The sequence below is a fragment of the Necator americanus genome, chromosome III (assembly GCF_031761385.1).
Source record: "Necator americanus strain Aroian chromosome III, whole genome shotgun sequence".
Classification (NCBI taxonomy): Eukaryota; Metazoa; Nematoda; class Chromadorea; order Rhabditida; family Ancylostomatidae; genus Necator; species Necator americanus.
Window position 1 is genome coordinate 3537640 of NC_087373.1, and position 15870 is coordinate 3553509.

The 15870-nt window shown below is 41.2% G+C and overlaps 1 protein-coding gene across 1 annotated transcript; it reads right to left on the reverse strand.

The window, feature by feature from the left end:
- Positions 1–3659: 3659 nt before the first annotated feature.
- On the reverse strand, positions 3660–7552 carry RB195_008496 (uncharacterized protein; the record flags this gene model as incomplete). The annotated part of the gene is made up of 4 exons (XM_064195030.1): positions 3660–3826; positions 3904–4010; positions 5282–5319; positions 7535–7552. 4 exons carry the CDS (start codon positions 7550–7552, stop codon positions 3660–3662), a joined length of 330 nt encoding a protein of 109 aa, XP_064046175.1.
- Positions 7553–15870: the final 8318 nt, after the last annotated feature.

A 15870-nucleotide genomic window follows, 5' to 3' on the forward strand; every position in this document is an offset into this window, starting at 1 on the left:
CTCTACTCATTGACCTCATTCGGACGAAGAAAAAAGTAGACGATATGAGCGTTTGTAAAAGCGACTGAAAACGTATTTCCCACGCAACACGGTAGAAATCACCAGATGTTTACATGATCTGAAGATGACGGGCTAGCAAAGTACAAAATCCGTAAGAGGAGCGACACACCCACGAGCTCAGAATCAGAACCTTTTATCCGTACATGCGTCGTGTTTGCGTCCGAAAGGATGTGACGCCCCCGTGTGAACTCTGCTTAAGGTTCAATCCTTCTGCCCTTTGCCCTGATCCAATAAGACACACAGTGTGGTGGTTCGGCTTATTTCAGACACCAGATACTACATCTTCCCAAAGGTATATGAAAGCGGTCTCGGCGAACTAACCCCAAGCAAACCTATTTCGCTGACGGATTATATCACGGAGTAACCTATGATAGTTCCAAAATATCAAAAAGCGAATAACCTGTGATAGTTCCAAGATGTCAAAAAGCGTCAAGAAGCATATTGCACTACTGTAGAAGCGCTTTCTTCCACAGTAGTGCAATGTTAATGGTGAAAAAATAACACATTCGTTGTAAGAAAGAAAACTGACCCTTTCTCAGAATTCCCATAACCATAGAAGCGATAGTCGGAGTCGATGTTCCAAAATCCTTCACTTTTAGACGGTTGGCGAAGGAATCCCTATCACTTGAGCTGCACCCCCAGAACCGTTGCGGTTCGAGATCGAAGTGAGACCCCTCTAACAATCAACTCTGCACCCCGAGTGGACCTAGCGATGTCCCATCTTGATCCCAACTACCTCCAGACTTCGAGCGCAGCCGCTTACGCAACTGTGCTGAGCTTCACATCATTTTGACCCCACTACCCGTGTGTTGACCAAAACGACTTGCGATCTGTTCTGTTTCTCCTGAATCATTGTCTCAGTTCGAATGTGTGTATGTTCAGGCCATTATAAAAAGTCGATAACTTGGTACCAGACTTGTCTGGTAGAATAAAAAACAGTGACCCGACACATCGGCTAGCCCTCATAAGTCATTGTAATGCTGCCCACATGTTCATAAACTTCAAACGGTTCTGAATTGAAGTCGGACGCGTCCTCATAGGGATTGGTCAACGACGCACTTTATTTTTTGTCTTTTCATTATGTAACATTAATTGGAGCAGCGGCTATGCGCGATGTCGTGTCCGTACTCGAAGTACAGCAGACGTATCGCGACTGTTTCCGCGCACGTGAGTGTTTTACACTTTGCATTTGTTTAGCTGCTCTGTTATCTGTAACATCTACAATATTTGTTTAACACATGTTATTTCTCATTACCTATGTGTATTCGTTATGTATTCAGTTGTTGTTGCTCGTAACTAACTACAAACTACTGCCGAACCACTAGTAATTTACATTTACAGATTTTATACAGCTGGAACTCAATGTTTCCCACTAAATATTGTAACGTAGATAATATTTTGAAGCCCCCGCAAGTCATAGTCATAGTCATATGCTAATTAAGCGTTCGTAAACCTCAAACGATTCTTAATTTAAGTGAACATGGTCTTAATTTAAGTGAACATGAACAGCGTTGGTACATCCCAAGCGGACTGATTAACGCCAGACACTTTATCTTTTTTTAAGTGTGTCGTTTTGTGCAAAATTCTCGAGTCACGTGTGCACGACGCCGGCGCTTATGTGTGTTCAAGTGACCGCGACGCAACCACTGCATTTCATTCTCATCCTTCTCTCTGTATGTGACCAACTTGTTCTTCCGTGCACTTAACGAACGTAACGTTTCGCAGAAGCCATGGTAACAGGCTACACTATCGAGTGCCAAGCATCCTTGCCAGCAGAAAAAGACCCTTTCCCATTTTGAGTGGACGATAAGTGTTCGTGGACGTGGACAAAAGTAGTGGTGTAATCTCCAAGCAGGTCATCCTACCACAATCACTTGTATAAGAAAAACCGTTATACTGATCAATGTGATCAGACGGTAATGGTATGAGCAAAACAACATCGCACATCGCAGCTTCACTAGCTCAATCAGCAGGGCTTCAGCAACACCATTTCCTAGTCATTGTTTTTTTTTTTCTACCGTAGAGATGCTTAAACAGGAATATATGAGCATTCAATATTTGCGTTCTGAGCAGTGGATCAAAAACAAACGAATGAACAAACAAAAGAAGTAGATCTTCAGGCTTATTGAGAAATGTTTGGCAAGAAAAAAATAAGTTGCTTTCTTCAGTCTTCCTCGTAAACCTGTCGCACCATAATATTGTAACTTTAACGGTGGTAATTTGTAAGGTTGAGGATAAACATAAGCAAGAAATAAATAAGTTAAATGTATTAAAAAAATAAAGTAAATGACGATATATAAAGACGACACTTAAGCTTACGCGAGCGACCGCGACACGTTCCGCCCGAACCACACAGGCGGGTGATCGGAATTTTGAAGCTTTCTAATTATAATTTTTCTAATTATATTACTTACACAACTTTTATTTTACTCTTCTACGGAACCGAAGATGACAATACTACTTCAGCTCCGAAATGTCTTAGCGAGCAAGGCTCTGATCCAAGAGTGCACATATTTCCTCTAGTGTAATCCTGTTTATCAAGCTCGTTTATCTATTCCTGTCCTAAAAGTGCAGCAATTGAATGCAAACATGCAATCCTGACGTCGAGGTCTTCATGTGCGTCACAAAAAGCAGAAAAAAAATCAGAAGAAGGAAATCAGTAACCACTGCATTGACTCACTTATGCGTCGCCGCATATGTGAGACGGTCGCCGTAAAACACTAAAAATTGCACTTCGGCATCCATACGCTATTTTATCACACAGCACATCGTAACGTTTGTACTTTGTGCTGTGAAATATGTGCAAGCGCATATTTTATTGATAGCGTGATGAATGAAACACTGTAAGATCGACCAAGAAACTGTAAGAGAAGTGAAAACTCGAAAATCGCGACCCCCTACGGTGGCCGGTAACAAAATGGCGACGCGGAGAAAGAAACGATGATGAGTCGCGCGAGGTATGAGGGCGAAACGGCCTTGAATGGAACGAGTTTTGTGGAGGGGAAAAATCGTAGAGTATACGTTTCGAAAACGTGCATCATCCACATTTGGAATCATATGACCATGTGGGGAGATGTTTCGATGAAGTAGGCATGGTGACCATCCAACATCGGGAACGTGGGACATCCGTGGATTAGATTCATCAAGATCGAGAATATCCACTTTTGAATGACGAATATTCTTTGCATCAACTGGTTAAGAAAGTGAACTAGAAGCACTTTCCTAACAAGATGATGAAAAGGACCGTGTTACTGCATTAACATTATGATGTATTTGAATTGATAAATGCCGATAAAAGTAGTAACTATAGTAAAAAAAACAATAAACTATCGTAAACTAAGTACGAAATGAACAACTAATAGTACTAGGACGTACCCAATCAGATCGAATGATGTTTACTATATTAGGATAGATGTAGAACATATTAACTTATGCAGCTAAGTAACCACAGGCCAGAACAGCTGGATGTCAGTGACACGTGCTCTACATCCATCAGTACGGACGTTGAACAAACTGAACAAAGCGATAAAGTATGGTTGGGTCAAAACGACATGAAGTACAGTGCAATTTCATAAGCAGCTGCGCTCGGAGCGGTGCGGCTAGGATCGAGAGAGAGAGCCTTTGCTAGCACCATTCTTCGCTGCCCATCGCGATGGTCCCAGCTCCATTCCTACCGCTTCCTCCGCTGTACTTGGAGCCATAGATGCAATAGTCGGAGCTCGTACTCCGACCTCCTTCATTTTTGGACGACCGGGGATAAAACCCCCTTCATTATAGGACGACTGGGGATTAAACCCCTTTCACTTTTGGACGCTAGGCGAAGGAACCCCTTCACTTCTGGACGGTTGACAAAGAGATCCTCAATACTTGAAGTCAACCTCGTGAGCCATATCCCCTTCACCTGAGGAGGGTCTGGCTCCAACCTATCGCACTTATGCTTGGAGCGCAGCCTGTTGAAAAAAAAAAGTAGCCGAAAGCAGTAGACCATTCGGTTATATGTGATAGGGAAGAAGAAGAGCACTAAGTAATGTCCCAATAACAAAAAGCAAGCACTATGAAAGTGCAACGGACGCTACTCTAAGCGACGAAGTTTTGTTAACTCATTTCCTTGGAAAAAACTAACTTTTATTTTTCAAACGAACATTTCCTAACTCCGAATTTGCGCGGCAGCACTCGACCAATAAGATAAGAAGGATCCACGATGGCCGCAGCAGGCCCCGTTGTCGTGAGTCTGCCTCGGACGCATCTACCGTAGACATCTGCGTGGGGGGACTTTTATTGGAAATTCTCTGCGCTCAGCTCTAATCTAGCCCTTCAACTTCGCATTGACGCAAAATTTACAAATAGTATTTGTGAGCGGTTGTGAACAAGCACCGCCTTGCAGTTAACCGCAAACCCTATACTGCACCGCTTTTAAATTTCAAATCGATTTTTAAACATCCTTTACATATCACCTATCCAGATTAAAAAAACAGTAAGATCTGTTTAGCTCGCTTCAAACGGAGTATCTCTGCATCTGCAGAACAAATTCAACTAATCCATCTCCTCTACAAGTGTTTGGATCCCGCTACAGCTGCGACGGAATACGGGAAGAAAAATTGCTGAAAGCAAACTCTTGGAATGCTTTTGAGCACTTTTACGTTTATATTTCAAGCTAAACTGAATAATACTGTACATAAGAGCATACTGTACCACGAAAAAAAAACTGGAAATCATCGCTTGCTCAAATTCAATCCAACACACATGGCAAGAAAAGAGCTTCATACATAAATACATGCGAGCAAACAGGATAGCAGAAAGAGGGACGAGCAGCAACAACGAGGAAAACACAGAAAAAACGACTTTTATGTAAAAGTGCGAGTGAACTTGAGGACAAAATCGATGAAGAAAGAAACCGTGAAGCAAAGAAACAAGAGGGTAAAATTGTACGTACATACGCGCGTGAATAAATGAAAAATTAGAATAAAAATCGAAAAGGATACGACATCGATCACAGGGTAGTCGAACATTAGTACAGAAGCAATTAGTTTGAGAAAAAAAAACTCTTAAAAGCTACGAAAGAAAAACGCTACAACATAAAATAGATTTAAGAAAGAATAGAATGTAGCTGATTCCGAGTCTCAATGAGAGAAACGTAATTATAGATAAACTGTTCTAAAATTTCTATTTCTTGAGAAGGGCGAGCGACGGTGGTCAGCGACGGTGCCGCACCTTCACTCACCGTCTGTTTTCATCCATACCATTGCAATTTAATTCAACCTATTACAGATTAATCAATTAATTAAAAATAATATTTCTTCTGAAATTTCTCTCACTTCTAAACTTTCTTCTGAAATTTCTCTCACTTCTAAACTTTCTTCTGAAATTTCTCTCACTTCTTCTTCTGCCTCTTCTCGTTGTTTTTTTAAGACAGAAATGCAGTTACCTACAGTCAGGTCAAAACGGCATGATCCACGGTGCAGTGGCGTAAGCGGCTGCACTGGGGTTGCGAGCTGCAGGGATGGAAGGTGCTAGTAAGGGTTCCCACTCGATCCTAACCGCTAAGCTCCATCGCGCCGCTTCGGGGGCAACCGCTTACGTAACTGCACCGTGCTTCATTTCGTTTTGACCCTATGATACTTTCTCCTTCTCATCACCCCAATCTTTTCCCTCATACTATCATTAATGTGTTAGTAAGGGCATAGGCCGGGGAAAGGAGCTAGGTGAACTACAAATCAAAAGACCAGATTTCACACTGCTCTATCGAAAGTAGTTCATTCAGAAGGATTCATTAAAGGTTTTGGATTTGATTTTCATCAGTAATTTCGAATGACAATTAGAAAATTCAGCGATAACAGCTAACTATCAGCTGTGTAGCTTTCGTATCTTCACTATCTTTAACACAACTTTTTTTTTAAACAGAAATATTGATATGAGAAAGGAACTCATGCTTAGAAAACACCAACATCCCAGAACACCAAGTTCCTTGGATTATTTAGAAATTGTGACTAGTGTAGGTAAAAGCAGAACTTTAATACTAATAATTAATTATTTATTTTAATTTCATCTAAATTAATAGGAAAAAAGTTGCGTATTCAACATGCCGAGATTCAAGAACATTGCTCCTAACTTCGTTACTTCGGGACCAAGTTGACCCAACAATTTTCTTAGTTAATTAATAAGAAATAAGGATAGAAGAGAGAGAAAGAGAAAAAGAGGGAGAGATTAGTGCGCATCAGCACATCTATCTATGGTGAACTCAATTATGTGAATTGCCGCAACGGAAAGGTCTTACTAATTAAGTTCTCCCTCTCGCGATTAGGTAGATGGAACGACGAGTTAACGTATGACCATCGATCCTTGCTTCCGCCCTGGGTCCCAGTGCAAGCAATGTGCAATAAAAGTAACTTTTTGGAGCATTCACGTGAGAGTGCGACAATAAAAACAAATTTTAATGTTGAACTTGAACTAACAATAACAATATAATATATGAGGATTTCCCAAGAAAATCCATAGATATTTAACTTTCCTTTATTTTCGCATATGATGATGTTGTTGTTTAGAACTTGACATTCTATGTATGTGTTTTTTTTTCTCGGGAAATAGTGAACCATTACAAGTTAAATCATAAGTAAAACTTAGTTAAATCATAACAAATGAATCATAACAAATGAATCATAACAGGTACCAATGTTTTTTTTTTTTTCAGAGCAGAAAGCAGAGGAAATTCTCGTCGTGCAGCTAAAGTGTGCGTATAGCGGAAACCGCGTCGCATTCATAGCACATATAGTCGGGTCAAAACGACATGAAGCACGGTGCATTTGCGTACGCGCTCACAACGACGCGGTTTAGACAGCAGTTGGAACCGAGGTGGGACGATCGCAAACTGCAGCGATGGGTGGTGCAAAAAAAGGCTCCATTGCGCTCCTAACCGCTACCCTCTACCACACTGTTTTTGGTCTGTATAGCCCCGAAAATTGGTTTGTCGGCCAAGTCCAACCTGCTGTTTTCACACGAGCGGGGCTTATCAACATTTGCGGGGTGGTATGATAAGGAACTGATGCAAAAGCTTATGGAAAAAATTAGATTATCCAGAGACAGTGATTGCTGTCTTCTTAAGTTGAACTGAATACGAGGCTCTTATAAGCCTTTATGGGTAAAATGCAGTGGGAGGGGGACTGAGTGGTGCCCCTACTTCTGGAAGTAAATAACTAAATCAATCGGTGCCCTAAGACCTAAGCATTGGTCTTAGAGGATCAATTGGATGTAAAATAAAGCTACTAGGAGAGAAAAGTAAGTTAAAGCGTCGAGAAATAACGGTGCCACTGAGTACCCCTTCCCCCGACTACATTTTCCCGCCTTTTCCCTGGCCGGCCCCGATTGATTTAGTTATTTCCCGCCTTTTCTCCCGCCCAACAACGAGCACCCAACAAAGAAAATAAATCCTAAGACTACAGTCGGATCTTATAGCTACAGATGTAAGTGTAGATCGTACCTTAGAACTGGAGTACATTCCTGCTGGTGCTAGATGTCCATGGTGAAGTGACTAGTGCAATCAAATAACAACCTTGCACAGAGGTGTGAGGAAGGGAAATTCCCGTCTACAGACACTTACTCCTTCAGATCATGCACAGAAAGGTCCTACCGACTATGGCTACCAAAAAGATGCACATTTCACACGGGCTGCACGGCCACTTCGCTGGAATTCGTAATTACTACAAGCTGAAATAAACTACTGAAGGAATTGAAGTGCGCACTTAAACCGATAAAACGAAAAAAAAAACGACGAATGAACAGAAAAAAAAAAACGAACATCAATCGGACATCAACCCCGTAAAAACGCGCAGAAGATAGAAGCGAGTTTATTTCGTTGCTCACGTGAGAAAAAAAAAGACTACGATTGCGAGTGCAAAGAAAAACCAGCGAAGGACATTCAGCGTTCGTGTGTGAGGCTTGAAGAGGAGAAAAAGTTGCCCGTAAAAGAAAATGGGCGCTTCACGCGTGATATAGCCAGCTAGGGGGAATGCACATACATATACGGTATCCCAACGACGGTGACAGAAACCTTTGCGTCGATAGCAAAGAAAAATGCGCGAAACGCGACACCAAAACCGGGAATGACCGCCTTGGAAAAATCGCGACCAGTAGCATTAAAAAAAGGTCCCAATGAAGAAATGAAAAGAAATAGATTTTCTTTGACAAGTTCCCTTCCATAAAATTTCCGAAATGTTTATCCTTTGCGAATAATGCATTAGTCCGTGGAATAATGTGTGAAAGTACATGAAGATGATTCATTCCTGACCTCTTTATGCGCTGATCTCCGAATTTTCCCGAATTTTCTCCCTAATTCTTCTATCCCACCTCTCTACTAACAGATCCCACTTATTATCTTGGTTCTTCCTAATAGAACTAGCAAAAAAAATCCTTTCTTTTAGAATTCTGATCCCCTTCCGTTCCCTTACTGTTTGTTCCCATCTGTCTTTCTTTTTATATGGTTATTCGAACTAATAGATTTTTGATGCTATAATAAAAATTCGATCCATAATTACTGCAATTCAATGTCGATTTATTACTACTGGATTTAAATGAAAAAAAAATGTCATTTCCAAGAAGATTCTGACTCAAAAACTTCTCTGTCAAATTTCCTCTTCATCCGAAACGATATTACTCTTATTTCATGAAATAATTCGAGTAAGTTATGGCCTTAATCAGGATTTCTTTAACATGTGTAGCGTAATGGCATGAAGAAACCCCGAATACTATAAACACAGTGAAAATAACAGCCATAACCAATTGTCGCAAATAAACAAATCGTACCAATAGAGCGATCATGTGGTGGTTGCTACGCTACCGAGGGGAAATGGAAAATTTGTTCGAATACACCTATGATTCATTAGTTACAGCGTCAATCAAATCCCAAGTGTGAAAGATGCAAACGCAAACAATCAAAGAGCATAAATTGAAAAGTTAAAAGTGCATAACATGAATGGATGAGTCATTGGAAGATGAGCAATCACTACGAGTTCTCCCTCGAAAAACGGGTTTCCACGGACTTAGTCAGCTGTTGTTGCGTTGATGGTTGACGCTCCGCTCGCATCGCAGGAACCGACTATGAACCTGTTGCGTCAAAGTTGCACATCCGAAAAATTCACAAAAGATTAGTCATTAGCGATCGATAGTTATGTAAACATCAAAACTCGGCGATGATAACAACTAACAAAAGTGAGGTCCCATGTGGAAAAAAGAATTAAAGGTATCACCCCACGAATCTGAGGTGGTGCAGATTTCAGGTGGAGTATTCTTATAAGGGATGGTGTAGATTATAGAGAGGAGGGTGATTCCGTCCATTTCTTCCTAATTGCCGTAAAAAATGACCCGGAAGATGCGGCGCCGCACAAGGCTGGCGCGCTCCAGTGGAACTCCTTGTAGGAAATAGTGCGCAAGAACGTCCAAAGCCGTATCGTTTTTTTTTACGGCAATTAGGAAGAAATGGGCGGAATCACCCCCTCTCCATAATCTACTATCCCTTATACGAATACTCCATCTGAAATCCGTACCACCTCAGATTCGTGGAGTGGTGCCTTCAATGATTGTGTCCGAGGACATGGGAGAAGGAAGATTAGTGCTTTACGTGTGCGTGTTCCTGGAGATAAACGTGGCCATCACCGTACAGAGGAATTGATTTTGAATTGGTTTCACTACCACTACAATTGCTCATGCGATGCTATTTTACGTATAGTTGACGCACGATTTATTCATCAAGGTGACCACGATGCGCCTTCGATTCGACCAGGACAGAAAACGTAAGAAGTGCGAGTCTGTGTCAAGCGGAGAAACTGTGTGCGTTGTGCCGGACGCGTCGCAGTCACCCGGTTGAACACGACTGGCGCCGACTATACATGCAGTCAGATATGGTACCCTACGGACCACATTCTAATTCCGCGCTCAGAAAAAAACATCTCTGAGGTAATGGATTTGTGTTTTCTTGTCATGCCAATGAGATATTGGTGGGACCATATCAGTGGGCTGACGCATCGATAACTTCGTCCTTATCAAAGGCCTGAAAAGGGTCCCAGGTTTTTGATGCGTTATGCATATCCCATCAAACTTCTCCGTCCGTTACTCAAGTTACTTTTCGATTCAAATTATCAGACATTCTTCTATGTAGACAACCGTAAGAAAATGGTAAGAGGTTTGCGATGCGATGCAATTCTACTCACACAAAAAGCTCTCCTTTCCAAAGCTAGATATATAGTTCTAAATATATCGTTCTAAATACACCACGCAAGAACTTGAAATAGGAAAACAAACTGACCAGTCTCACCGAATATGGAAATAGTGGTACGGCCTGTATAGCATTTAGAGGCGGCAAAGAATAACTATGTTTTATTTATTTATTTTTTTTTGTCTAAACAAAAGCGATGGTGGTAATTACGCAGTCAGAGAATCAGGATCTGTTGATGAAGGGGGAAGGGGCTGGTGAAATAGTTGGAGATTCTTTCAAGTACATTTTTATTAATATGAGAATGAGTTAGACTCAACCAATCTTGAAAATCTGAAAATATTGACGAGTGCAAACTGAAGGCGCTATGTAGCGATTTCGATGAAGATCGCATAAAAAACGACTGCAGTACAAGTAGGAGTGAGATTTCTTTCATGGCCGACTTTAAAATCATTGAAGATATTGATCGCAAGGTACGTATATTCTAGTTACACCTCCCTGCGGCCGCCCCCGCCATGGTCGGTACTGTGGTGACTAAAAACTAAAGTAAATACTGACTTTGCTGTTTTCTGCTTCATGCAGAAGACATTAATAAGTGCTTATTTTTCGAAAAATAAACGACTTTCCCGAGAAGTAGTCCTCTAGATAATTACAATTTCTACTTCTTAGAAAAGTAGGTGGATGTATGTAAATACAATTCTGCACTCCACTCCATTTTATTCACTCGTTTTTCTAGTCTGGATTACTGTAATGGGATTTTCAACGGTTTTAGTGTGGTGTCACGTATTCACTCATTCATTACCGGGAGAGCTCTTTTGAGGTTTGTGGGATAACGGTGATAAGGAGCAATGGGGCGATAACAGGGCTACACTATGGACTACATAGAGCTATGGTGACCAGAAGCAGAAGTAACCATCAACTGGTCCTTCAAAGCCTTGAAGAGGTAATCCTCAAGAAATTAAAACCTGGATAATTACAGTGAAACACAGAAATGTGGATAATTAAAGTGAAACATAAATTCTAAGTAGCAAAAGTAATTACACTCGAACAATGTTATGAAAACAGAACGGTAGAGGGAGTCGCGCATAGTCTTCGAAAGAAATTTGAAGAAACGAAAATGGCAAGTTAAGAAGAGTTTCGTGTGTTCTGAACAAAGATCTATCCTAACCTAATCTGTTCCTAATGTTTCCATGGAATAACAACGCACAAAAGGCGAAAACAGATGTACACAAGCAAAACACAAGCGAAACTCAAACCTACTAAAATCCATTCCCATGACTCATCACATTCCCGATCGTCAAATGTCCTGCAATGTGAATATTTGCACTATAAAACATTCGTGTACCTCGCCCCATTGATATTTGGCTACGAAATGGTTTTAGGAGATTCACGACAATTTCACGCTGCGATCACTTTAAACACATTTTGATCCAGGATGTAGAATGTCGGCATTCTTGAAGCACTACGATCGCATGGAGGTGAATTTCGTAATTATCACCAACATTTCCAATCTCTCTTAACAACACTACGAGAACTGGTCCTCTCCTATGCTCTACAACTCAGCGAGAGAAAAGAGCTCAACGCTCTCTGTCATTCACATCGGAAAACATGGCGTCATTGCTCCGTGAGGACATGAAAAACTTGGTTGTTCGCCCGCAAACCACCACAAAACTTCCTCAATAGGGCAATTTCTACATGGGAATACGTAGCTGGAGCAAAACTAGAATAACGACTACCTAACCGAAGGATAGAACGAGGACTTTTGTTCTTTTTTTCCTTCAAAATGCATTCGAATATTATTCGTAGCGATCAAAGGAGCAAGGAACTGACTAGAAACCTTATCGTCATCCTCTGCCGTTTTTTGTGCTACGGCACCACCTTAACACTACATACACAACATTGTAATAATAATAAAAGTGTACTACACTAAAATATTAACACTATTTAATACTTCATTTCTGTCTTCCGGAAGGTTCAGAACGATAGAAATTAGAAGAAGGATATAAGATAAAGAGGATCTGCACGAAAGGAAGCTTTGACGCTTAGAGTCGCACTAAAACGACATAAAGCACGGCGCCGTTGCGTAAACGACAGCGCCAGAAGCGATGCAGTGGAGCGTTGTGGTTAGGATAGAGGTGGGACCCTAGCACCACTTCTTGTTCCAGCATACGATAGTCCCACCTCGATCCCAACTCTAGCTTCACCGCGCCGCTTACATAATTGTCCTGAGTTTCATGTTGCGCGTTGACGCCGTTATATTTCCTAACTCTTTCCTATCCCTGCAATCTGATTGTCAGCGAGGATCCCAACTCGATTGCAACTGCTAGCTCTACCGTTATTTAGAACCCTTTGAACCAGATTTCTGTTCGTTTTGACCCGACTGCAGGAGGCACAACAATATCCAGCAAACTATTTTTATGCTCGAATGACCGCTCCGAACACTCACTCAAATATTAACCAATCGATAACCACATTCAAAATGACACTTAGTTTGTTTGCCGACCACTTCCACAATATTGAGTCCAAAATTGAACGCTCTTTGACAAAACTTGCTCAACGGTGAGTCAACCAACGACTTACAGTAATCCCTAAAAAAAAACTCGCGATAACTCCTACACGGGTGACTCTACGACGATAAAACTACATCCACAATAAATGCACTATTTACCAGGCAATAATACTGAGTTACAGTAGCAGTTGATTTGTTACTGTAAAAAAAACACTCAGATAACCAGGAATAGCTTTTTTTTGTAAAATAGTACAGATGAAACTGTAAATATGGAAAACAGCTCCTAACAACAACTTAGCAGCACGACAGGACCAACACTGAAGTGCTCTCATCGATATTATTGATAGTTTTGACCCACTACCGTAATCCTACGCTGATCTCGAGCTGAGATACATGTAGATAGACCAGATATGGAAGTTATTCAAGGGGAACTAAAACATGATGACAAATTAGTAAACAAATATATTTACACACTTCTACTGTTAGGAATGTATTTTTGTGTTCATGTAAATATTTACGAATGTGCAGCACCATGCAAGACTATGATCTATTGATTAATGGGGACAGGTTGGTCTAGCCGCCCATTCTTTCACCACTTTCCAAAACCTCCTATCGATTACATATTCAATCAATCGAATCAGTTGCCATCCTTCTCGTCTTATAAGAAATGTTATTAATTACCGTTCAGGATAAAGCGATATATAAAGAATAAAAAGGATAAAGCGTCTGGCGTTTATCAATCCACTTGGGACTTACGCTACCTCGTTCACTTCAATTCAGAATAGTTTGAAGTTTAATCGGATGTGTAATTGGCCTATACAACATTTGCGGAGGCTAGCCGATGTTTCAAGTCAGTGTTTTTATCCTCCCAGACAAGTCTGGCACCAATTTATCGACCCCGGAGAGATGAAAGGTTTGGTTGACACTGGGGCGGATTCGAGCCTCCGATCGATCGTGCAGACAGCAAAATCTCTTACCGCGTAAAGTGCAGTCGCTTCACCCAGGTACCTACTATATCTATACGCATCCTTGTTATCCTGAATAATTGGAACTAGGATTATTGTCTTTGCAGCGACCGAAGCTTCACCTTCGATTCGGTTTATTTTGAGGCAAATGCACGAAAGTGTTTCAGTGATTATTCTGATGTGAAGCGGAAAGGTTGAAGAGGAATGTGAAGTGGTTTTAGTCAATGGACTTGAAGTACTATCCACATAACACCAATGGTCACTGTAAGACACTAATAATTGCAGGTAATGTACACTCGCCAGTGATTATGTCTGCTCCAACAACAGCGACGCGTGCGGCACAAGTTTGTCGTTGTAGTTTAGGCTGTAGAATGTGTACAACCTGGTGAACGCAACGCTCCTACGATTATTGCGGACCAGAAAGGAGAGAAAAGTGTATATTGAGCAAAGAAAGAGTGTACGCTGGCCTGTCGCTTCATCTCGCACTCACTCGGTTGAATATATTCTGCGCCGACTATAAAGCCAACCACTATTATGCGTTGTGCACTTGAAATCCCCCAATCTCCCCTACCAAAAAAAAGAGAATAAAAACGAAAATTGGACTTTATATGGACTCGTTGACAATTGTCTATTGCAACAAATTTCCACTAATCTATTGACTGAAACATTTAACATAATGTGTGGAACAAGCAACAAACATGAAATGAATGAAACACTAATCAATGAATGGGACATTGTTTACTGTTTGGTACGGTACAATCATGTTAATCCTACACTGACGGCGATCATTCGGTGGTATTTGCCACGAATATATACGTATTATGGGATGGTGTTTTGTGGACCGCACCGTTCCGTCGCATGTGAGTCACGCGGTTCCATGTGATGGCGCATGGGGATTGAGGTCCACCATCGGATCAAAATCAATGTGCCTATGAGTGTTCCAATATCTACCGTAGAAAATGTAATCATACGCTTCTCAAATCGTTGTTTTTTCCCAGATTATGAGTGTTAGAAATTTGACTGGATATTATTTTCCACACGCTGTTGTTATCTCGAGAAATCCAATTTTAAGCGCTCATGAACCATTGACGTTAACTTGAGTGATTCGAGATCACTTCATTACTGGTTACTCAGAACACGTAACCCTTTTGCATGCTTATCAACTCGAAAAATCCATATGGAGGTAAACAATACAAGAAATCAAACACGGTGTATAAATAGAGAATGCACAACGTTCAGCAGCTCGAACCACTTGCCAAGAAGGTCGCTAGAGCGGCATTCGGTTGTCAAGGTGACGAACCTATATGGAACAACAAAAAACTTTACCCTCCGACCTACATAGCATAGCAGAAATGTCCAGCTGACTGCGAATTGCGGCAATAGCGCTCATGTTTGTGGAACGTAGGTCATTGCTGAACATATGTTGCAATGAATTGCAACAATTACCATCTACATGTAAACCCACTACTAACATTAATTAAGCGCCTTCATATATATGGCGTATACATATCGATTTCTAGGAACGGATAACATCCCTTTTGACCCTGCGAAATGCATACATTGTTGTTGACATATAGTTGGATCAAAACGACTTGAAGCCCTCGAAACGAGCTCGAACCGCGCGACCAGCGGCATCATTGCTAACACTACTCGGAATGCCGAGACGAGTGCAGCTAGCGAAGGTCCCACCTCGATCACTACTCATTCGTGGCTCTTTCACACCTAGCTTCGAGCACAACCGCTACCGCAATTGCAACTACTTTCAAGTCGTTTTGACCCCGGTAACTCATTGAAGCATTTTATCACTTTACATAAGAGCACTCGACAAAAATATAGACTCAATGAACAACATTAAGTACATACAAATGATTAAGCCTTACCTTAGCTGACGTGTTTTGTAGTGGCAATGCTGTCTCGTATAACAACTGTGAAGCTTAGAAGTTTTCATAATGCGCCCTAGGGTCCCGTCTCTCAAGCCGAAACCAGCGGAAATTTTAATTCTGGAACATAGACGAAACTATAACCTCTTTATTAACGACTTAGTAAATCTGCAAAAACAAGGACTACAAATGTTATGAAAGGCATCATAAGATCTAACAGAAAACTAGAGCTAACAAAAATAGAGTGATCAGGCG